Genomic DNA, 23,511 nt, shown 5'->3' on the forward strand with positions numbered 1-23,511 from the left:
TAAGAAAAGGGGGATAGTTGCCATAGCCACCAAGTCTTAACACATAGGTAACAGAGTGTCAGAAACAGAGCCTTGATTAGTAGAAAAGAAGCCACACTAGGTGACTGTTTAACGTTTTGTAATGTTCTGCTGATGGCTGATATGAAAAACCACAATGATACCAGCGCCTCAAGGTGAATTTTTTTTGGGAGCCACTGGGACCACAGCGAGGATCACTTCTTTCATCAACACCTAACCTTTAAACTCGAAGTGGTTTTCATGGCTGAAATTGCCATGGGATTTAAAGTTTCACCTGGATTCACCTAGTCAGTCTGTGTGGCTGAAGGAGCAGGTGGCTTAAACATTGTGAATATTGAGTCGAGATTGTTTTACTAGAGACGGCCTGCAGCTTTTCTGCCGCAGAGGCTGTGTAATATCTGAGCAGAGGTATCCTCTGGCGGTGCAACTTTAATAACTGAGCTGGCACTATAAGGTAGCTTATACACATACAGCATGGACACACATACACACACAATCACAGTTTCTCAACCTTTCTTTCCAAGCAGATGGAGGTCAGTTGGGAGACAGTACAGTGGAGGTCAGCAAGTGTTTTGTTTGGCGCTGCCAGACAGGTTCTGCTAGCTTGGTACAGTATATGTGAGGGTTTGCAGAATGTGTGTATACGTTACATCCTGTCAAACACATAGTAGTATATACCTGTAAATAATTAATGCATTAAGTTTCTACTGCCCCACATATGAATTTGTTGCCGTTTCCAAAACAATACAGTACTGCTTGACAAGAAGTTTTCAATGCATCTGAGTTAAGGCAATAGTTAGCATTATCTATAGATATTGTAATAGACATAAAGTCTATGAAGGGAGAATAATTTACTGTTACAAAAGTACAAACAGCATGCAATGAGTTGTAGCAGTCTCAAACCTTGTTAGATGCACTGCACACTTTTTTCTGCTTGTGTACGTTACAGTAACAACTACCTATTGTTGTGAAAGTCACTTTAGAAGAAGCTCATACTAAGCAGAAACGTACATCCTTGGGAGATCATGAATGTTCCATAGGTAAAGATCTGCCTATTTTATTCCTATTTTTGCTGTCCACAAGTCAGAATTTTACCCAGGAACACAAAAGATAATAAGAAATATACTGAGAAACTTCAATGCTGCTTAAACAATTTTATTTGAAGCCTCAAAACCGGTGGTATGAAGACATGAAATGTAAGCCAGAAGTTAAAAGAGTGTCATGTTCTTGAAAAGCTTTCGTCTTTCCAAACTCTTCACTTTAGGAGTCATAAAGCTCATATCCTCTCTCTAGAAAATGGAAGCAGAGAATGACAGAATGCGCTTCTTTGCACAATCTGAATGGAGGCAAAAAGATATAATTTGCTATTCACTGGGTCCAATGTGATTGTTTGAATAGGGAGAGAATCTGAAGGAAATGAAGCCGCAGGGAGCAGTGCTTTAAAAATACTGCAATGAAGCGTACAGAAGATGCCTAACTTCATCTGCTTTTTTATTGATAATGGTTTTTAATTTTTTATATGTAAGAATTCCACCTTAAAATGTGTGACGTGAGAGACATTTCTTGTGTTTTCAATCACAGTCAAAGCCTCCTCAAAAATGTTATTACAGGGTATTGAATGTGATTAATATATCATTCATTTGAAATTCACTTCCATGACAGGATTATATTGCAAAACTGGGGTGTCAGATTTTTTCAAATTGACAGTTTTTTTCATTTTCGAAGGTAAGTGAATATTTATTTATGCTGTTTATGCAAATCCTGCACACTGTAAAGGATGCAAAGGTTTTATAATAAACATCTGAGTACCAGGTCTATAATAACAGCAATGTGGAATATGTTTTTAATTAAATTGGATTTCAAATTATTCCCCTATAGTTTACATTTTTGACAAACAAAAAGGCAAGTTAACACATCTATGGCAAGAATGCAAAGATTTCCTTGAAAAATCCCTCTCCTCTCTACATCACTTAACCCCTCTCTACCATTATCCTCTCTATATACTTGCAGACAAAAATATCAGCTTACCGGCTGCAACAGCTGCGTGCCTGATCGGCATATTTCCAACAAGTTTGATTATTGATTCGTTAACAGCTTTATGATGTGATACAGCAGAATTATGAATGTAATTGCAATATGCAAACTGCATTATAACGGTTGATTTTCTGTTTATGTTATCATGCAAATGGCTTGTGGGACCATACATTCGCACCTTAACACTCTCCACTTCTTGGAGAGCAATAGTATGCCAAGAGAAGCTTTTCTGGCCTATCTTTTTCTTTTAGTCAGACATTTTTATGATGGGCAATTGTTATTGGTGCAGCTGATTAATAGATAATGTGATTGGCTGAGAAGATAATGATTCATCTCCATACCTATCCTATTTATTTTCCAATTCACCCGAGCTTTTGCTAATATATATAAACATATACAAACAAAAGTTTCAGGTGTGTTTGAATGCTCTCCCAAAGTCTTTCTGCATATATCATTTAGCATTACAATTAGGTAGTTTAAATAGCGTCCTCATGTATGTGTATGTCTCTGCGTGTCACATTATGCATGTATGTGCATCTGTGCATGCATACACAGTAGTATTTGTGTGTGTGTGCCCTTGTGCCCTGCTGGTGGTAAACAGTGTGGGCGGTCCTGAGGGAGGAGTAGGCTCAAGGTCCCTGGTGAGGATGTCATCTTGTCTGACTCAGCCCACAGGGAACGACAAACTCACAGGAGACTCACCCACTCTCTGCCTCATTGATTTAAAAGCCGTGGATATTATGATGAACTGCAGCGGATCTCCCCAGCATTTTTATACTCCAATTACTATTCAGGGAATTTATCTATAGGAGCATGTGGTTGGACAGGATCATTCAAGACAAAGGCTGGCGGACCAGAGTTGCAGCTGAGGCCCGCATGGTTCTCCCTGTGACATAATTCCCTTTATCTTGGCTTCTGACCCAGTTCTGTCAAAAGACCCCTTAAGATGTATTACAGGGGCCGACTGACACAACTCTGCTATAACACCAGAGCCCACAGAGACACTAAGTCCTGTTGATGTGACTCAATCATATAATGCATTAGGACACAGGCAAACATATGACTTAATAATGTCCTCTCTACTTCAGTCTGATGAATCACCACTGCAGTGAAATGTTTTAATCCAAAAGTTCACTGCAAAATGTAACATTTGGTAAATCTTTAAACATATATTTTTTTTAAAAAGCCATTCGCTGTTAGCTGAGGAAAAGAACGATCGGAATAGAATGTGCAGTGTTACGCAATGCTGAAAACGCGGGCATTAGAAACTGTTAGAGAACAAAACAACCACGTAAACAATGTATTTTCTGTAGGAGCAAAACTCCTCTTGCAGAAGTATATTTGAAATTCAATTAAAATATTCTATTGAGTGAAGCTGTTCCAACAGGCTGAAGATGAGTAAATGGGCTGCTGGAGCATTGGATCTTTAATGACCTGCTCCAGGGACCAAGGCCATTAAACAACTATACAGTGGATGTACAGCATGTGCTGAAGAACTTCATCACAGAGTTCTAGAGGTAGCACAACTTGTTCTACATTATATAAAGTATAACTGTGATAATCCCCCGGTCCCCGCGGCTCCCACAAATACAATCTAATTCTGTAGGAAACACTGGATCTCCAATGCATGATTTTGTATGTAGCATTTTGGGCAACGTTTCTGAGCAAAAAATAAATAAATAAAAAAGAATCACCTTTTCTCTCAGGGCTTCCACAGATTACCCTTTTCAGTGTTTCTCATGTAGGTAGTAAAGAATAGAACGAATTATTGATTTCAGCTACAGCCATATTCATTCACTCTCTCACATCCTCCTCCTTTTCTTGGTTTAATATTTTTATCCTCTCCCTTTTTGTATTCCCTCCTACCTCTTGCGGTTGCCCTCCTTCTCTCTCTCCCTCTCACACATTCAGAGATTCACACAGTGATGCTAAAATTAGCAGTATCCACTTCTGCACCAGCTATGGCAGCAAAAGCCTCCGAGCAGGAAGCAGAGGATGCTTCAGAGACTTCATTAAGTAATGCACATGCACGTGCGCACGAACACACACACACACACACACACACACACACGTTCAAATACAGATGCCTCTTTTATTCTCATTCATTTTTTCTTACTTACGTGCCCAACTGAACACTTGTACAGCTACACAGACACAAAGCAGAGAAACACGGACCAACAAAGCAGCACATTCTGTCCCGACTCCTTTAGGGTGTCTCTGTCAGCTGCCTTACCAGTTATATGTGCCTTCTTATGTAAGAAGGTCACTCTCAGTTACTTCTATTTGTATGAATAAGAAAGGCTGATTTAGAGTAAAAACACTACAACAAAAAAAAGAATACATTCCTTTTTCTACTATAGTCAATTACCTAAAGCAGAAAAGAAATGTTAGCAGGACCATCTTCGATGAGGCACATCATATCTATATCCTCATATTCAGCAACAAAAACTATACTCAAATACCTGTGGTATTAAGTACTAAGAGTCGGCAATTAAAGTGGGCATTGCTTGTAAAGTTGCAACTGGCAACATCTGTTTCTTGCAAGGTTTACAATCTATACAGTAAAACACATTATGTGGTTTACAATCTACGTCGTAATGCAACTTATGAGCTGTCAAACTAAGCATTAACCGGTCTCCACCAAACCAAACCTAGAACTCCTTCAGCCAGTAGGACCACCATGAAATGAGCAATAATTCATACAAAGTGGTCCTTTGAGGAACATGACAGTCATGTCCTCCTCCTGGCACGTGTCGCTGTGGGCGGGCAGTGATGTACTGACAAGATGATGCAATAGGAGGCACGGCGAGGGAAGAGGGTTCAGGCTCAAGGAGCGAGAAAGAGGGTATATGTGACTGAGTGCATCCATGATTCTTGTCTCCTTTTGTAACACGGACACCCTCAGGAAAATCAGACACACACACAAACACACACACAACACACACCCTACCCAAACCTGCTGTGACAGCAGTCAGTAACACCCTAGGTGGTCACATGTCCAGCTCCCCTGACTCAGATATGCACACATACACACCAACAGTAACAATTGCTCTGTGTGTCTCTCTCTATCTCTTCATTGATCTATATAACTGTTATCCTCCATAAAAGTGTAAAGACTAGTGATCTAAATAGACATTGCAAAATAATGAAAAGGGGCTGTTTAGCCTTGAAATCATTTGAAAAAAATAAACGTATAGTCCTGCTTTTGTTAAGGTAATGAATCCAATGAGTTGTCTGTAGGTTAATAACGCCCATTATAAAAATGTTCATAATTAGTATTCTTCCATTTCTTCTGAAACTAAAAAAAAGTTTCCACGGAGGTTTTTATGGCAATTTTTGTTGATTATCTTAAGAAATATATTTCACATTTTACCTGAGTAAAGTGAATGCAAGGTGTATCTTTATGCTGCTGACACAGATTTATTTATTTATTTACTGATTGCAATAATGCTAATAACTGCTTAGTGTGTCTTCTCTTCTGTATACCTCAAAAAGCATTTAATTAAATCATTAAATTAAAATAGAGTTAATACAAGCTTATCTCCTGTATGCAATACGGAACTCAAAGCACATCCATTGCCTCCAAACGGCTCTCAACATGGAGACAGCTGAACTACAAACAGTGGCAACAGTGCCTACAGAGCTCTGTGTTTACCTAGGGGGAGATGGGCAATACACTTGCATGACTACCCTGGTGAGCTGGAAATTGTTATAAGAGCTAACCACTGTATGAGTGCAGTGCAGAGTGGTGGCCATTAGCTAGCCGCTGGGGTATAACAGAGTCAGACTCAAATGCACTAATATGCATGCGTTGCCATGGCTATGTAAAGAACACACAGAACTAACAGATGTGCTAAATCCGGCTTTGTTTTTTACAAAAGTTTAGGAACCAACCATTTATTAATTATAAAACTAAAAACAACAGATTAAATCCTCTACACTTCATTTAACAGAATGTCAGTGGGTTTGGATTTTGTGCAAAATCTACTAGTTTGTGTTACAACACAAAACATACAGAGGTCACTATCCTTCCAGTGTAGAGACAAAGTTTCAGAGTATTGCGTTGCCAGATGATGAAACAACGTTGCTGGATAATTCATATTCATGATGCCTTTTCTCTTTAGGCAAAGGGGAGAGATGAGGTAACAAGTAACAACATGTATGACAAAAGGCAACGGAAGTCTGAGTAACTTTAGCACTAATATAAGATAGAGGCTACTGGTGGTCTTGACTGCTGGCTCCTTTTTTCAGTAAATAATAGAACAAGGTATCAAGGTACACCTTACAAGGATATGGTTAATGTTAAATTATACATGCGGCAGTGTAAAAAAAGGTCATGATTACTAATTTTATGTAAATCTCAGTTCCCATAAACCAAACCTCATCACAGAAATACATTCCCATATGTGCCACACACCACCGACGCTGTGTCCCTTTAAAATAAAATCTGATGCACATTCACATTTATATGCATATAGTCCTGACACATTCTGTATTCAAAAAACATAGATCATATTTAAAACCACCTCATATTTAATCATATTGCATGTGCAGAATCTATATGTGTCCTTTGTGCTCGTGTGGGTATATTAAGGCACTGCAGTTAGCAGGGGCACCTGGTTCCCATAGCAACCTAGATGGCTTAGCATGGAGAAAGCAGCAGGTACGTGTAGATGAGGATAAATCACCAATAAGTTATTTTGGTGCATCTCTGCCTTTCTCTTGAACACAATCTTAAGAGCATTTTCAATCCTTGACCTCAATCAGATCCAATGCTTCTCTTACCACTTCTTTTCCACCTCCTATGTCATCATTAAAGTTGCAAATACTAAGGCCACTGTGATTTCTAGTTCAACATCGAGGTGGTTCACAGGTTCTACTTATCTACGCCGAAGCTGATAAGAGCACCACTGTGATTGCTAGTTCAACATCGAGGTGGTTCACAGGTTCTACTTATCTACGCCGAAGCTGATAAGAGCACCACAAATATTGAATATTAGGTTCAAATTATTTGTACTGATTTCCAAAATGTTGCTGGTAATGGTAATGTTCTCCTTACAAGTCGAATAGAAAACTGTTTCCTACGCATCATGAAACAGGCATTCTGTCCAGAGACAGTCTGGCTTTGGTTTGAATTGATCACAAAAGTGAGAGGACTTTGGACCACATGAGCATGGTGTATGCTGCATACTAATGTCGTACTGCATGATTTCTAGGTAATAAAGCTCAAGCTTAGCTTGAGATAGAGCTGGTGGGGATTGAAGTCAAAACCCACGTTAAAATCAACATCTATCAACATCGGAAACATATATCTTCTTGCAAGCGGAGCAGATCTGAGATTTAATGCTTGATCACTGTGAGTCTCTGCTGTCTTTGGAAAAAATACTAAACTATTGAAAATGACAAGAATCTTAAATGTGAAATACATTTTTCAGCACATTTACTGTTTAAATTGCGAACCGTATGGCTGCTAAGGAATGACGATTTGCACTCTTAATTAATTAGAGATATTGAAAGAAGTTGATTGATTATTTTGGCTCATGCTAGATGACAGATTGTAAATCACTAATTTCATACGGTTCAAATATCCCTTTCTATGACTTTATCCTGAATATATATATATATACTAATTGTCCAGTTACAATGTAATATAATGAGTTCAATACTTGTGTGTGTAATGGCTGCTGTGTATCCATAATTATATTGATGACACACACACACACACACACACACACACACACACACACACACACACACACACACACACACACACACACACACACACACACACACACACACACACACACACACACAGAAGCACACCACCACCCTAACCTGAGCATCTCTTCTGTTTTCGATTATACTATAAATCAATTGTTTATCTTGATTAAAAGAAGTTCCAGTTCCTCTATAATGATCAATAGACTGAAATCAGGAGAGTGTAATCTAGATTGGCAGTAGAGCTGACCACAGACACAGTCGATAAACAACACAGTGAAACCAGCCAATAAACAGCACTCACATTCAAAGAGGTACAGCACAGAAACACTTAACACTTATTCCTGATTAGTTATATCGGAAGGAGAAGGGACATATTAGGATTAACTGCTAATTAGTAAATAGCTAATGAGTAGCTACACATTCACTAGTGACTAATCTGGATGTAATGCACATTGTTACACAATCAAGTGTCACCTGTTATTCTTAACGAACACTCAATCCGTTTATACCATTTATTTTTAGATCTGATTCACTTACTTACGCATACCAGAATGCCCTCAAGCAAGAGATAATCAGCGGCATTACTCACCTTCCATTGCATACTTCATATCCAGGGCAAAGAGGCTCCACATGATCTCAGCGCTGATCTTGCCCGCATTCAGTTCCTGTGGAAACCTGGTGGAATTGAAACGGATTCCAATCAGACTCATTTCCGGACTTGCACGCTCGACTGGGCGGCCTGATGGCTTGGCCCAGCCTGGATCTCTAACAAACGACTTAACAAATGTGCAAGGAGACATGGTTGGTGAATCTCTTAATCTAATAATCCCGGGTCATTCCCAAACCTGGTTGAATTGTGGCGGAAGCGAGATGCATGCACGGGGCAAAAAGACGAGAAATTGTTCAAGAGGAAATGACACAACAAAATGAAAAAGAGAGAGAGGGGTGGCAACCTATTTGAAAAGTAATCTGCTATTTTGAATGCCTATAGATTTTCAGCCAGAGCTTGAATGTGAGGTGTCAATGGCTTAATCACCCGCATCTTTAGACAGTGAAAGGAGGACATTTATAGATGACGGGGCTTGGAGGCTGGAGATCACCCTGTTTTCCGACAACAAAACACATTTGCCTAAGGATTCCCATTGAAACAGTAAACATATACTCAGGCAGGACATTGGCAACAAACCAATGCCCTAGTGTGCCCGCTCACTTACAAACAAACACACACACATACACACACACTGTCCTCTACCCAACCTACAGCACATCCTTTTATGGAGTAAAGGAACAAACACTGAGATTAGAAGGCAAATTTGTGCTCCTGGTGACAAACAAACAAACAACAAAAAGAATCCCAGAAACAATTCCTCCCTCTTTCGGCTGTGGCACATGAGGTAGAGCGCTTGTCCCGTAACCACAAGGTTGGTGGTTCAAACCCCTCTACCGGCAACATGCCGAGGTGTCCTTGAGCAAGACACCTAACCCCAAGTTGCTCCCCAGGCGCTTCATTGCAGCCCACTGCTCCTCCGGGATGGGTTAAATGCAGAGAAATAATTTCCCCATTGTGGGACTAATAAAGGCTTAATTATTATTATTATTATTATTCATCTCTATCACTCTCAGTGTCTGTCTCTCAACCTTGATTATACTTTGGTTTCATCATGCACCTACTTGGTGCACAATGGGCAAGGTAGTCAATAAAAAAAACAGCAGAAATGAATATAACATCTGCAGCTACTGTGCATGCCTGTACATGGTTTACAATCTCCTTCTATGTGGTGAAAAAATTATGTTATGTGGTTTACAATCTGCATGATGAGTGTTTCTGGAAATAATCTCTAAAGCTTCTAATCTTTTACAGTTTTAAAAAACACCTGCAGCCTCCAATTTTATGTTTCTAATCATAAAATAAATTATGTAGATCAGCCTATTGGCTCAAAAAGCTAAGCAAGATTCCCAATAAATGTTCTCAGCACAGAGCAGCAGAGTAACGTTATAACAGTTTTCCCTCTGGCAAAAGCTCCCATTATTTAAAGGCAACAAGTCCACTCCTGGGTTTATTGTGAAAAAGCATCAGGTTGCTGTCGCTCTGGAACTTGACCAGGGGAATGTGGAGGAAATGGGCATGAATATTGCAAATCTATCATTAGACAGTGTAGGAGAGAAAGCTTAGGGCATAAACAGAGTCTTAATAAGCATCGTAAATCAGCAGGAGGATGGAGAAAAGCAAAAGGGGGAGGCGAGAGCGTGAAAGAAAGAGAAGAATATGCTCCATCTTATTTCTTATATGGTGAGCGCCAGAGTAATTTGTTTGGTTTTATTAGTCAAATCATCACAACGACGCAAACACAAACGTCCCCTCAACACCATCACCACAACCATCCCTCTATCACTTTTTACTACAAGCAAATCTCTCATCTGTTATATAATTTAGTAACATTGCATTCCCCTTTTTATCCATCCATACTATGGCTCATCGTACAAAAAAAAAGAAGCTTTTTTTACTGATGGCTTCTCTGGCTGCCTCCCAGCCCTCTTACACAACACTGTGCTCATTCATGTCTCGACTATCAGCAAATGCATTTATCAAATTTTACAGGAGCAAGACGTGTTTTTTCCCCTCACACTATATATAAATATAAACAGTATATATAACAATGTTTCTCTCCCTCGCCTTTTAACCATGTGTCATAAATAATGAAGCACAACTTGGCCTTAATTAAGCCAAATAAATACAGAAATACAGTACGGAATTATGAATATTGAACAACGTAGTAAATATTTAATTAGAATGAGTCTTTTTAAAGACCAAAACATCACTATCTTATTTTCTTCTTTTTTTAAACAATATTTCCATATCAAACAAACAAACACATTCATAAACCTTCTCTTCAGTCACCACATTTCCATTTGGTCAGAAATGGTTGGCAGCTAGCACTGAAAATTATCTCTGCCTGTTAAGAGTGTTTTTAGTGTAGTCATTTATACCTTTGAAATTATATGGATATATGGTTACATGCAAATGGAGTAATGTTAACATAATGTTCAACAATGCATGTGTAATGAGAATGCCTAACTGCTTACCAGAAAAGCTGACGAGCAACTAATTAAGTACATGCTGAAAGTGTTTTCAATCAGATTGCTTGGTAAAAAAAGTTGGATGGTAAAATAAAGAAGTACATACTGGTTAACGACTGGGGTGTAAGCTGTCCGGTCCTCATCGATTACTGACACCATGAGAGTGATGAGTTTTGGCCAGAAGTCCAGGTTCTTTATAGATGGACCCTGCTCCTCTCGGGGGATGTCCTGCTTCCGGCTCTACAAAGAATAAAATATGGATGGTTAGAGTCCAAAGCCAGGATAAATGTGTTGAAGGTGGAGTAGAAAAATTACAATTTTGGTTTTCGCAAAAATCAAATGTTGCCCGGAATCAACACAGTAAAACAAAGATGGTTGATGTACGTTAAGTAACAGACTTTTCAACACATATATTCTTTATTGCCTGTCATAATATTACCTTGCTTTTACTTTTTTTTTAATACTATACACTTGATTATATACTTGCATCTTTAATGAAATTGAACTTAATAAGAAGTAAGGGTCAGAATATTAGTATGATGCTAGATGTTCACAGTGTAAGGACACTAAAAACAATAAAAACAACAACAACTGAACAAACAAAGGATGGGACATGGTTACCACACTTCTAATGAGCTTAAATCATCCCCCCCCCCCCCCCCCCCCCCAAAAAAAAATCCTTAGAATAGTTTAATGAAATCAAAGCCAGTGATTTTATTTATGGTCAGCATTTTTTCAGCAACAATGTTTTTATGTGATTACAGAACGAAGAATAAATCCTTTTTTGTGCTGGAGTCTGACATCCCCGTGTTGTATTCAAATTACTGGCACAAGTGATACAAAGAAGTGATGCATCTATGTAAGTTGCATTGCTGTTTGAAATGAGACTTTATTGATGTCAGCCTTACTGTTAATGTTGTTCTGCTGCTTGCTATTGACAATGAAAACTGAACATGTCCCACTGCAACAAGTTAAGAATAAAAGGTGGGTTTTTTTTCACACAGTGTATCTGTCTTGTTCACAAAACAAGACATAGTCATTTTCTGCCTCTTTTTTCCTGTTTACAGTGAATATATTTTAATATTGCAGGGAGTAACGAAACAAGAACACAGTGAGCTGCTAAATGAAGCGCTGCAGGCTGTAAACCTCTAACTCCTCAGCATGTTAACCACTTACAGTCACTCTGCCCTGCTGTGGTGTGGAGTACTCCCACCATGTGCAGCATAAAATCAGATAGTGATTGCTCATAGCCATAATGGAAAAAGGAAGATTATCATCTGAGGTCTTTATTACAACAATGTGAGTTTGTTCAGATGCATTGGAAACAGATAACATCTAATATAAAGGATTACAACTTTACAGTTTTAAAAGTGTAATCACCCTCCGTTATGTGCTTATGTAGATGTGAGTGTGTGTGTGTGTGTGTGTGTGTGTGTGTGTGTGTGTGTGTGTGTGTGTGTGTGTGTGTGTGTGTGTGTGTGTGTGTGTGTGTGTGTGTGTGTGTGTGTGTGTGTGTGTGTGTGTGTCAAAATGTGTTGCAGAAATCTCTGTTTCTGTACCTTGGTGAAAGGTGTTAAATATGAAACCGCTCACTGACTCTACCATCTGCTCACCCCACACTGAGCGTAACCACACTGATCTCCGGTCAGCACCTAACTGTCACAGTCATTCCCTCTGCCATAAACAAGTTCCACAGAAAACAAGCAAGGCCACGCACACAGAAAACACAAAGCTGAGCGCACATACTGACACCTCTGTATCATACAGAGACGTGAAAACATGCAAACACACCCACGCTTATATAATCTACTGTATGACTGTGCACTATGGGGACATATCCTCCCAAGGGGATGTAATACAAATTATCTCATTTGTGTGTGTGTGTGTGTAACTCTAGACTAAAGCAAAATCTATGCTTGATGTATGAAAATTGTGTTAAAAATGAAATATGTTCCAATCAGTTACTGAATAATTTAGGTTGAATAATTTAACAGCCTTAAGCCTATTGGATTCTGTGCAGCACGGAGAGGAGATGTTTTAGGGAGAGCTTGGGAAATGGAAATGCAACATGAGTCAATTCATCATTGATGCAATCCATAAAACCTAATCAATCCCTACAATAATCAAATTATGTCTCATGACGTTGATTCTTGTTTTGAATATCTGGTGGTGCAAGGCCGACATTTAAGCCGGAGGAGCTACAGAATTTAATCTCAGAGGAACAAGAAACGCAGACACAGTTTACAGTCGACTCTGTGACAGTCGGTCGTGTCGACCCAGGGTTCACTACTTCAATCATTTGGGTTTGAGAATGAAGAACTTCAGTGATCGAATGCGCCATGGTCATAAAAACAGATTACTCCTTATTCCATGGGAGGTTCCATCCCAGGCATCATATTGATCAAAGGCTCCTTTCATTTCTAATTTGCATATTCACTAATGTTTGCTAGATAGAAATACATTAGAAATGCACTGATTTCCCCATGTGGATGAAAGGAGGGAGCTTCATATGTAGCATAATCAAAGACTGTGTTGGGACTTGTGAAGTTGAAGCTGGATGCATGTTAACCGGCTGGTTCAAAAACCAGCATACTGTAAATCATCAACAGTATGCACTACTAGAAATGGTAAAGGATGGCTGAGATGCAAAACAACATTGCTTAGTGTCATCACAAATTAAGGAAAGCAGCACCTGAGATATATATTTTTGGTCCATCTATCATGAAATTCAGAATATTGCAGGGTTAACAAGTGATTACTAAAGAGTACTAGCGATTAATGAGTTAGATAAAAGCCTCTAAGAAATAGGCCTGCAATCCATTTGGCCCCTTACCCATAATTAATGAGTTCAAAGAGGAAGACCTGGCCTGGTAAGAGAGACACGGGCCATCAGGGGGAGATATGCAACTACAAGATGAATATCTGTTAAATTGGAAGCATGATATAATGAAACAACCATCTCTGCAGGAGATGACTCAGCTATGCAAAACCTGTCCGTGGGTGTATCATAGCTGTATGCATGTATGAAGGACACTGAAGGTTGTGTCATCCCTACTGAATTGGATGCAGCTTGCATCCTGCTAAGACATAATGCCGTCTCCCTTTGCTCATCTGTATTCACCTCAAGCAGGTACAAACACATTGTTAAAGGTGATTAAGTAGCTTGTTGTCTTTTTACAGTCAACAACACACCCATGGGCTTCACTCTCAGTTGTACTAGGAGGTGAATACTGTACCGGACTCAAAGCGCAGTGGCGTTTCACTACTTCCAGTGCACAATGGTGGTGGTTGCACCAGCAGAAATATTCATAGCAGTGTATCACTCCTCTAGAGGGTAGCTAGTGGTTTATGTTTATTGTTTAGCACTTTCAGGCCTTGTGTGGGAGGAATCAGCATTAGCATATAACTCGCTCCTCATCAATTCTCACAATGTGACACAAATTGCAGAGTCTCTGATTGAAAGATGTTCATGGAGAATGTGATCAAATTCCCAAGAGAGAGAGAGAGAGAGCTGTGGGTTGAAACGAAGCTGTTGCAATGCTTTTGAACGCCCAGAGAAAATAGGTTGTATCTGTAAATATTGAATAAAATAATAAACTCAAAGGCACACATTCTGTGAACAAATAATGGGTTCATGAAAATACAGTTAAATCAACCATTTGGGTATTGTTGGCAAATATGTGATAATGTCTGTTAGAGAGATACCTATCGTATCAATTTGAATTGCTTGCTCAGTCACGAGTGGAGTAGTCTTCTAGCTCCTCTGTGGCTCGTCTCACAAACAGGCATGGTGGGTCCCTGCTTTTGCACGCCTGTCAACAATCACCAACCTCCCCCTTCCAAACCAGACTGCTTCTATTCATCTGTCTACTTATGCATTAGTATTTGCATAATACATAAGAATGTGTGCATATACGTCTAAATGCATCATATATGCATTCGCAGACTACAAGGAATTTCTGGTCTGTGCACCATCATTTGCCGCTCCACATTCATTCCCAGTGGATGAGCCAGAAAGAAAATATGGTCATTTTTCCCCTCTGCCCTTCTCCATGATTCATTTGCCCTCTTTCCATTTACTCTTCGTCTTGCTTTTCAAAAATTTTACTTTTCCTGCCAGGATTAAAGAAAGCCAGATTTCCCCTGTCTTTTTTCCTCCTCCCAGTCATTTTACGCCTAAGCAGAGGCAGAAAGCTTTGTTGTTGGTTATGCAAGATGCCTCATTGGAGCTTGGATATTTCACTGCCTGCCTGGCCACCGTGTCAACTCTTGTGTAGCCACACTCAGTCACTGTTAGCAACTGGAGAATTGGGGTCTGAAATGTGTTCCTTCCGCTGAGTCAGAGGCTACCTAGTGTATGTGAACATAATAATTTAGAGTCACAGTGAGATTTGCTCTGGAATGAAGCTGATGTATTTTTCTTCTGCTGTGGAGGAAACAGTGATGGAGAGGCTGTCAAATGTGAAACTGTGGTGGACGAAGATGTAATTAGAGAAAGTGTCTATCTCTCCGGTTCTGTAATTGCTTACAACCCCTCAGGCTGTTTAAACAAAGAAAGCTTATTATTCAACTTTTGAGCGGATTGCACCCATTATCTTAAAGGACATTATCTTCTGAGGTTGGGAGGCCATTCTCCTTGGGAAGTAAACCGTAAAATAATGCGGCGGAGCTGCCTGTTGCCATGATTATTTACTCAGGCGAGGGCAAAGCAAGTAAACTAGCCCATGGAAATAATGTGTTCCGAGAAGCCAACCATAACGGAGGACTGGATGATGCTGTGTTACCAGAAAATATAATCAAGTGAGTCTATGAGTTCTTAATATGAGAACATGCCTCCAGCTGCTCATGGCACGCTCGTTCTTACACGAGGAGGCAGTATGGCAGCATACTTTAATTCCAGTTTATTTATATCCTTCACATTCACACTTATTTTTTCGCGCTCATACAGTACATCATTATCTATCGGGAAGTGCTACCTGATGCTTGGCTGCTTTTATATGATTCTCCACTGCAGACTGTCTCATAGAAGGTTGAACTCCTTCATGCAAAGTTTGCACTAGACACAGTGAACATTTTTATTGACTGCTTAATGTCATTCATGACATATAGCCTATTGATTTCTAGCCATGTTGAATTGAATTTATATATTCCCGGCATTGTCACACCTCAACACAAAGGACACTAAAGCTGGAAAGAGATGTCTGCTCTGTGACAGGCTGAAGGTGAAATGTGATGAAGTACATTACATGAGTACGAGCACCTGGCAGGACATTTTAGAAACAATGTTTTACCTCCAGTTACTGACAAGTGTGGCCCTGAAGTAGTAACTCTATAACGTATTATTATAATGACTTATAATTAATTAAATGCAATTTTTTCAGGTTTTCTAAATTATTTCAAGCAAGCTACATCATTAAGCTCAAGACTCACTTTTTGCAGTGATGCATGTTGTACGTGCATACAAACATTAAGGGTGAGTTATATGGTTGGTGTTGCCTATATGCCTGGCTAATTACCAGATGTTGAGTTGCTAGTAGATTACAGTAGCTGTAGATTACATGTTATTACATAAATCAGCAGAGCAGGTATGTTGTCAGCTGCTTTCACTATATTTAGCAGCTATTGCTAACACTGTATTTACTCATAAAATAAAGGTCCAGAAAGGCAGAAAATATTAAACAAAAACGTTTAAAATAACAATAAACAAATGTGCCTGCATTTTGCTCCTGTGTATAATATCCATTAAAAAATAAATCCTCCTGTTAGACAACCATAATAAAAGAAACAAAACAACACTAAAGCTGAACAGATGGCAGACATGTCCCATGCTAAAACCAGGGGAGAACAAACGCAACAACATTTTTACAATTACAGTCAGCAATAATATTTAGCTTTTCAACATTTGCAGCGAGATGCACAAGGTTGCTTCAGCCATAGACAAGGTAATGTTTTTAAGGTGAAAAGCATCTCAAGATGAGACACTGGTACAGGATTTTGCCAACTAAGAAAACTAACCAATCTTCAATACAAGAAATAGCAGCAGAGTTTACCTCCCTGTTCTTCCTTAAGAAAATATAATGACTGTTTACTTGTGTGTTTAGAAAGGAGCCAGAGGAGAAGGAAGTAATTGCGTCAAGGGTTCAGCTGACCATCGAGCCAATTATCAACAAGCAGTCGGCGCAGCAACTGAGAGGAACCATGCAGCAGGGCTTATTTTGATTAGACTCTAACACTATCCACACCTCATAACTGACACCTTACGCTCTCATTCATCTTTTGTCAAATGTATTTGTTGTTGATTTCACTATGCTTGAGGGTTTCAAAAAGCATGATAATTAAATCCAAGTGTGAAGTGTTGAAATGACACATTGTTTAATGTGTCTGTCGCTACATCTGCTAGATGTAATGTGAGGAAAACGGAGATCTCAAAATTTAGCATTCATTCACTTTTTTGGATGGTCTATTAGTTTGCAGAAAAGCTATTGGTACCTGTGCAATAGTAGAGGTCTGCCTTTAATAACCTATAAAGGTTGATTAGTTGTGATAGTCAAAAGCATCTTGAAGCGGTTTACCTGGTCAAGGAGTTGGTTGTACAGTTCATGACAGTTATCAAAAATGTATTTGTATGTGGAGTCCAGACACGCCTTCACGCAGTCCTTCACCACCATACTGGCTCTCGGTGGACTCTGGAGCTCTTGTACCTACGCACACACACAAAAATACACGCACATGATTAAAATGGTAGGTGTTGTACTAAATCTCATAGCAATTTATACTATATTAAATCATCCAATAACTATATACGATGTTACTGCGTCTTAAATGTATTTTTATGTAGAGGACCATCCATCAGTGGAGCGATAATGTAATGACATCATATTACATGTACATGAAGTATTAATCCCACGACATCACTTCCTTGTGGAAAAGGGGGCAGCCTTCTTATATCTATTATGAATAATAATTGACACGTGGCCACACTGTAAATGTGCAGTATATTGTAGCGTAGACCAGTAGCTCCTGTGTGTGAGCAGCTGTGCGTATACACAGTGAAGTGCAGCACGAGCATGGCACAGAGTGAAAGCATCGGTAACCTAATGTGACAGATTTCATTCCTTTGCTCATAGCTGCCTTCTTAGCTTTGCTTCAGTGCACCAGCGCTACACCCCCACTCCCGCAAAAAAAGAGAGTTGAACGGAGCCCAGCGCTTCCTATAGAGGAGCATGTCAAGACGTACTGTTCGGGGGAGAGGGAGGGAGAGGAAACAAAACGGAGCTGGACGCATTGTAAACACTCTACTGGAGTATGCAGGTCAACACAACATGACCCCATTGTATCGGCCCAAAGTCAAGAAAAACGGTGAAGCTATAAGTTATTTGAGTGGCCAGTGGTGTTGAGAGGGACAGGTTTTCAGGAATTATGAGCTTGAATTGATTTCACCTAAACAAAACGTGCCTGGAATCAATGTGGGTTTATGTTTTCATTTGAATGTTGTGAGATTTCACAGCCATGCCCAGTATTGAAGGTGTCTTAGTGATAAAAGGTTAAAGATGATATCTACAAAGGAAAGCATTGTGCTCAATCATCATTTATTACAACGTTTATGTTTCTTTCAGTTTCTCTTAAATCAAGTGTCGGGCTCCCACATCGCCTATCAAATTGTACTCCCTGCCCATACAACCTTCACACTCTCTCACACACGCATACAGACAAGCTACCTTCATCCGGAAGAAGGTGATGCTGGTCAGCAGATCAACAGTGGACTTGAGATCTTGGAGACGCTCTGGGTTCCCTGCAGGGAAATTATCCTGGAGTAAGAAAGAGAGAGGGGAAAATAACAGGAGGAGACATCATGTTGAGAGCAGCCTTTTAACGTCACAAACCCCCACACCCACCAAATCACATTGCTTAGCCCGAAACATTGAAATTGATTGCAGAGCAATGCCCAGCAATCATATCGAAATGACTGTCTGTCTAATCGTTTAGTGGACAAGGGAGGTCTCTGCTGATGAAAACCTCTATTTCGGGGGCATGAAGTCATCAGGCAGGGCAGAGCACCGTGACGGGGAGCATATAAAGCCCTGACAGCCCTGAGGAAAGGCATCAATGCCCCATACATTATACTACTTCTCCTACTCTCTCAGTGCTCCAATAAAATTTAGCTTGTTTTCTATCCCTCCTCTACCTTGTCAATAAATACACAATGGGGATTCAGGAAAAAGAGCCAAATCCTCACAACACCCTGTAGGCCTGACAGCACGAACACAGGAGAGGTCTATCTGAGATCAAGGCCGATCAGCGGAAGCAAACCCCGCCTGACAAATTTTCGACATGAGCAGCATAGAGGTTTCTATTGGGTTGATAAATGATTCAAGATGGCCAGTTTTGAAAAGAAGAAGCAGAAACACAAAACACAATGGAGTTCTGAAAAAATATTAGTTGAACACAACCCGAAAAGTGGTCTCAAAAAGAACAGTAGAGAAGAAAACATTTAGATGGCCTGTTAATGCCTGACGGACAGTCAGCTGTCCACTTACAGTGCATTTCTTAATACCCATGATTAATTGGAGCAGTCAGGTTTGGAGGTGAAAGTGTAGTCCCGAGTAAAGATTAGAAGCCTCCAGGAAAAAAAGCTTGACACACATTCCGCACAAGCAAATGTGGACCAGTTATACTATATTTGGCTGCTGAAGAGGGGAAAAAAGAGAAGGATATCTGTTGGGAGCAGGCTTTTTTTTTTGCCTCCACTGAATGCAGTTTGCGTCACTGCATTTTGAATGAACAATATAGTTGTTTGAGTGTTTCATCATTTTTTTCTCAGTTTAAATTTTAAATGTGATTTAAGAATATTGCGTATCCAGTCTCATCCAGTCCGCAGCAGGCTCCTTTTAATTTATATCCTTCAATTAAAATCAAAGAAAATATTTTTTCTACTTCTGCTGGAAAAGTCTCACTATCAGAATGGAGCCCATGTTTGCCACCAGTTACTAGCCTTTTTCTTTTTTTATCTCTCTTGACAGACATTTCTCTCACAATATCATCACATACATGTAACCTTCAGATAACAGTGAGACCATCAGTCCCTTTGAAACATGGACAATGTAGCTTTCATTGCAACCTTGGATTTCACCATTAGTACACCTCCTAAAATCACTGTGCTGGAACAGTTACGACAACAGCACAACATGTGTTTTATCTGTTTACTTTGGTTGTTGGAATTGCAACTTTAATAGAATAAAGCCAATTAAGACTTTGATGTGTTGCTAAAAAGTAATTCTGAAAAATGAAACTAAAGTAATTCACAAAGACCAATGCTCTGTGCTTTCTTGCTTTTCCAAAAGAGGCTTTAACACCTTTATCTAGGAGAGGAAAATCACCAATGAAAGAACTGAAATTGCACAGAAATAAAATGTAATTTCTACTTCAGTCACTGATAGTGGAAGCTGATCCATTGAGTCTACTTAGTTTTAAATTAAATGATGATTAAAATTGCAGCCCTAGTAATATCTTATGTCATATTTTTACATTTAAAATGAAGAAAAAAATTGTTTCACAGTGTAGCATTTTAAATCAGTTAATTAGTGGATTCTGACATGGAAAGGTAATCTAGCTGTGTAATTATGGTGATTGAAGTCATAGAAAGTCAAGTGATCATTGACACTCATGATTGCTGCAAAGGAGGTAGGTGGGTTCTTCACAAAAAACAAATGTCTACATGCAAAATGTTTTGATCACAGCTTCCAATCTAATTTGGCATTTGACATCCTGTTTTGATTGCAGATGGCAGGGGTGCACACAAATGCATTAATTATTGACTATATCTGTGTAAAGCAAGGAACAACTGAATAGGATTTATCTAAATTACAATCACAGCTTCAGGCGGGGAACCAAGTGTGGGATGCTTATATACCGGTAGCTTATAAAGATAAGGCAAGTTATAGTTGTATATCACCTCATTATACACAGAGCTCATTTAAAGTGCTTTACAGGCAAAGGAAAAAAACAAGACATAGTATAAAATAAGACAATAACCAAATAAAGCAGCATGTACTTGTGAACCGGTGCTACAAAGCACAAGAAACTGGGAATTTCAAAAATGTAATTCAGCTTCTTACTGTTGCTGACTAACATATACAAATGATAAATCCAGTGACTTACTTTACAATTACTGACTTTAAACATGGATGCAAACCTTTTTTTCAATGCTCTCATTGTTCAGTGTTTTCTAAAAGCAGCGACAGCTGTGCAAATAACTTTGCCTAACTTTAACAAATGCTCTGTCTGAATACATAAAAGGCCGGAAATGAGAAACTCCAACTTCATCAGCAAAAAGAACAAAGGAAAAATAATCAGATGTATTGCCAAGAAGCAAGCATACTAAAGAAGAAAAGCATCCATCTCTGAGCCAAAAGTAGAGACAACATCAGCTCTGCCTTCCAAAGATGACAAAAAGTAAATTATGAGATGGAACGGGGAGTGAGTGATGCTGATGAGCTTTTAGTTCTTTGTCTTTGTTCTAGTGTACATTAAATATTATATTGGGCCTGTGTCTTTGCTGAGTGCAAAACTTAAAAGCAGTGAGTGCTTATCATCAAAAATAAATCCCGGTGTTTTAACATTTAATGTTTTTTACAAGGGCAACATAATGCTCAAAATATTTGCTGGTCAGACACCGGGAAGAAGTGGGGCAAGTGAAGTTAATCATGTGGAAAAAGGGATCAAAAGCAGTCATGCTCTCACGGGTACTGGACCTCAAACTGCCACAGGGACACTGCACTGGTCACCCTGCACTCTGACCATCCTGAGGGGCATATGCCACAGAGTGTGTGTATGTGTGTGTGGATGAGTGTCTATTGAAGTTAAAAAAGAATAAATCGAATACTTAAAGCGGGTGTAAGACTTTGTTTGGCAAAAGGGGTAAAAAATGTCTGAGAGATAAACTGACTGGTGCGCCTCCTCTTGCCAAGTTTCTTTAGATTGTCCAAAGTCTCTCCCGTCACAGGCATGATTTTCATTTCAGAGAGAGAAATTAACTGTTAACTTCTCCTACAAATGCAGATGTGTGTGCATGTCCCTTTGGTGAGAATATACTGCAGGAAAAGTTGCTATTCTAGCATTGGCAACAACTGCCCATACTGCTAACCAACCCAAGGAAGTAAGACGGACTTATCAAAGAGAGAGTCTGACAATATCAATGAAGCGTTTCAGAGATGGAGAGAATATGTTGCTAATAGTTTAGCCTCTTTTGCTCATGGCTGTGGTTAGCCTTAGTGAGAACATCTGCGTTGCGATTAGCAGAGGGCTAAACTATTAGCAACTATTTCTCTCCTTCTCTGAAGCACTTCCTCAAAATGTATAGCTTGGTAAAGCCTTGAATTGCAGAATTTAATCTCAAAAGGCTTAACATGGTCACAGGTTTACTAAGAAAACAGGACGGTAGCTCTTATAGAATTGCCGCTATATAACAGCATCGGGATCACAAGCACGATCTGAACCATGTTTGAAATGGATGGCTAGTGCTTCTATGCCAGTGCTAGTCTGGTTCTTAGGACAGATTGGGGGAGCTGCTGGATGAGTGCTGCATTATCTAATTCAGGCAGGGTTTTTTTGCATTTTCCAGACAACTGCCTGCCCTGGAGTACTACTTGAATTACACTATCCTTAAAATGTATTATGGGATTTTTCCACAAAACGCCCAAAACAAACTGCCAACCCAAGCAGAAATGGGTATACATTTGAGATGTTTTGTTAAAGGGGACAACCGCTGCTGTCTCAACTGAGATGAGGGTTGGATATAGTGCAACATCATGTTACACAGAAAAGAACTCTTCTAAACCATGTATATATACCTATATAGTATATGTGCAATGATTATTTATTTCCCTTAGGAGTAGGCACAGATGTTTCTTATCCTCTGCACTGAACACAAGGAATATCTGTATGCCATGTGAGGATGCCAGAGGCCAGTTGTTTGCTTCTATAGCAGGCTGTGATGTGTATAAGTACATCTTGCTGTGGGCAACCTTGTGGATATTATCCCAGAAGTATACTTTCTTTTTGTTCATGTGATGCTTTAGCAGCTCCATTAACAGCTTAATGTCGCTGAATATGCCACAACCCTGCTGTAGAAAGCTACAGGTACAGTATGGAACAACTATTTTATTTCCTTTTACTGGAGGAGGCAGCAGGAGTTAATGCACCATAGAAAGCAACAAAGCAGTTGTTAGCATTAAGTAACCTTTTCTCTAAAGGCCCACTGTAATGCTACACAAAGTTACATTTTAAGATGATACTCCAGGGGAGCTTACTGAACAAACATCACTTTATATCAAACTGTCCAAACTAAGCCAAGGGCCCAAATCCCTTGCAGTGTGCTCTGAATACTGAAACATTATATCCTACCCAGAGAAACCTGCAAATCCCAGCTGGGACAGCCTGGCCATGCAAGGTGTCACTGTGTATCAGGGCTATTAGAATAAAGTTCACAGGGAAGAAACGCATATGTAGCAAAATGTAAAGTGGCAGGTGCACCCCGGCTCCCTCTCTGCTGAATCAAGTCCCCTGTTTTACAAAAAAGCAAAGTCAATCTCCCTCAGAATGTAGTTATAGTGAAATCCATACAGTGAACGGACGGAGTAGCCAGATCTGAATCGTATTACT

General features: G+C 39.5%; 1 protein-coding gene across 1 annotated transcript in view; it reads right to left on the bottom strand.

Annotated features, from left to right (window-relative positions):
• LOC129105723 (protein unc-13 homolog C) overlaps positions 1-23,511 on the bottom strand; it is a 90,416-nt gene that overhangs the window by 27,253 nt on the left and 39,652 nt on the right. Inside the window, exons 14-17 of the mRNA XM_054616897.1 lie at positions 18,570-18,659; positions 17,424-17,552; positions 10,958-11,091; positions 8,363-8,448 (exon numbers count right to left, since the gene is read on the bottom strand). Of these exons, the coding sequence (XP_054472872.1) occupies positions 8,363-8,448; positions 10,958-11,091; positions 17,424-17,552; positions 18,570-18,659 (439 nt within the window). The remainder of the gene's footprint in view (positions 1-8,362; positions 8,449-10,957; positions 11,092-17,423; positions 17,553-18,569; positions 18,660-23,511) is intronic.

Source organism: Anoplopoma fimbria, chromosome 2 (assembly GCF_027596085.1).
Source record: "Anoplopoma fimbria isolate UVic2021 breed Golden Eagle Sablefish chromosome 2, Afim_UVic_2022, whole genome shotgun sequence".
Lineage (NCBI taxonomy): Eukaryota > Metazoa > Chordata > Actinopteri > Perciformes > Anoplopomatidae > Anoplopoma > Anoplopoma fimbria.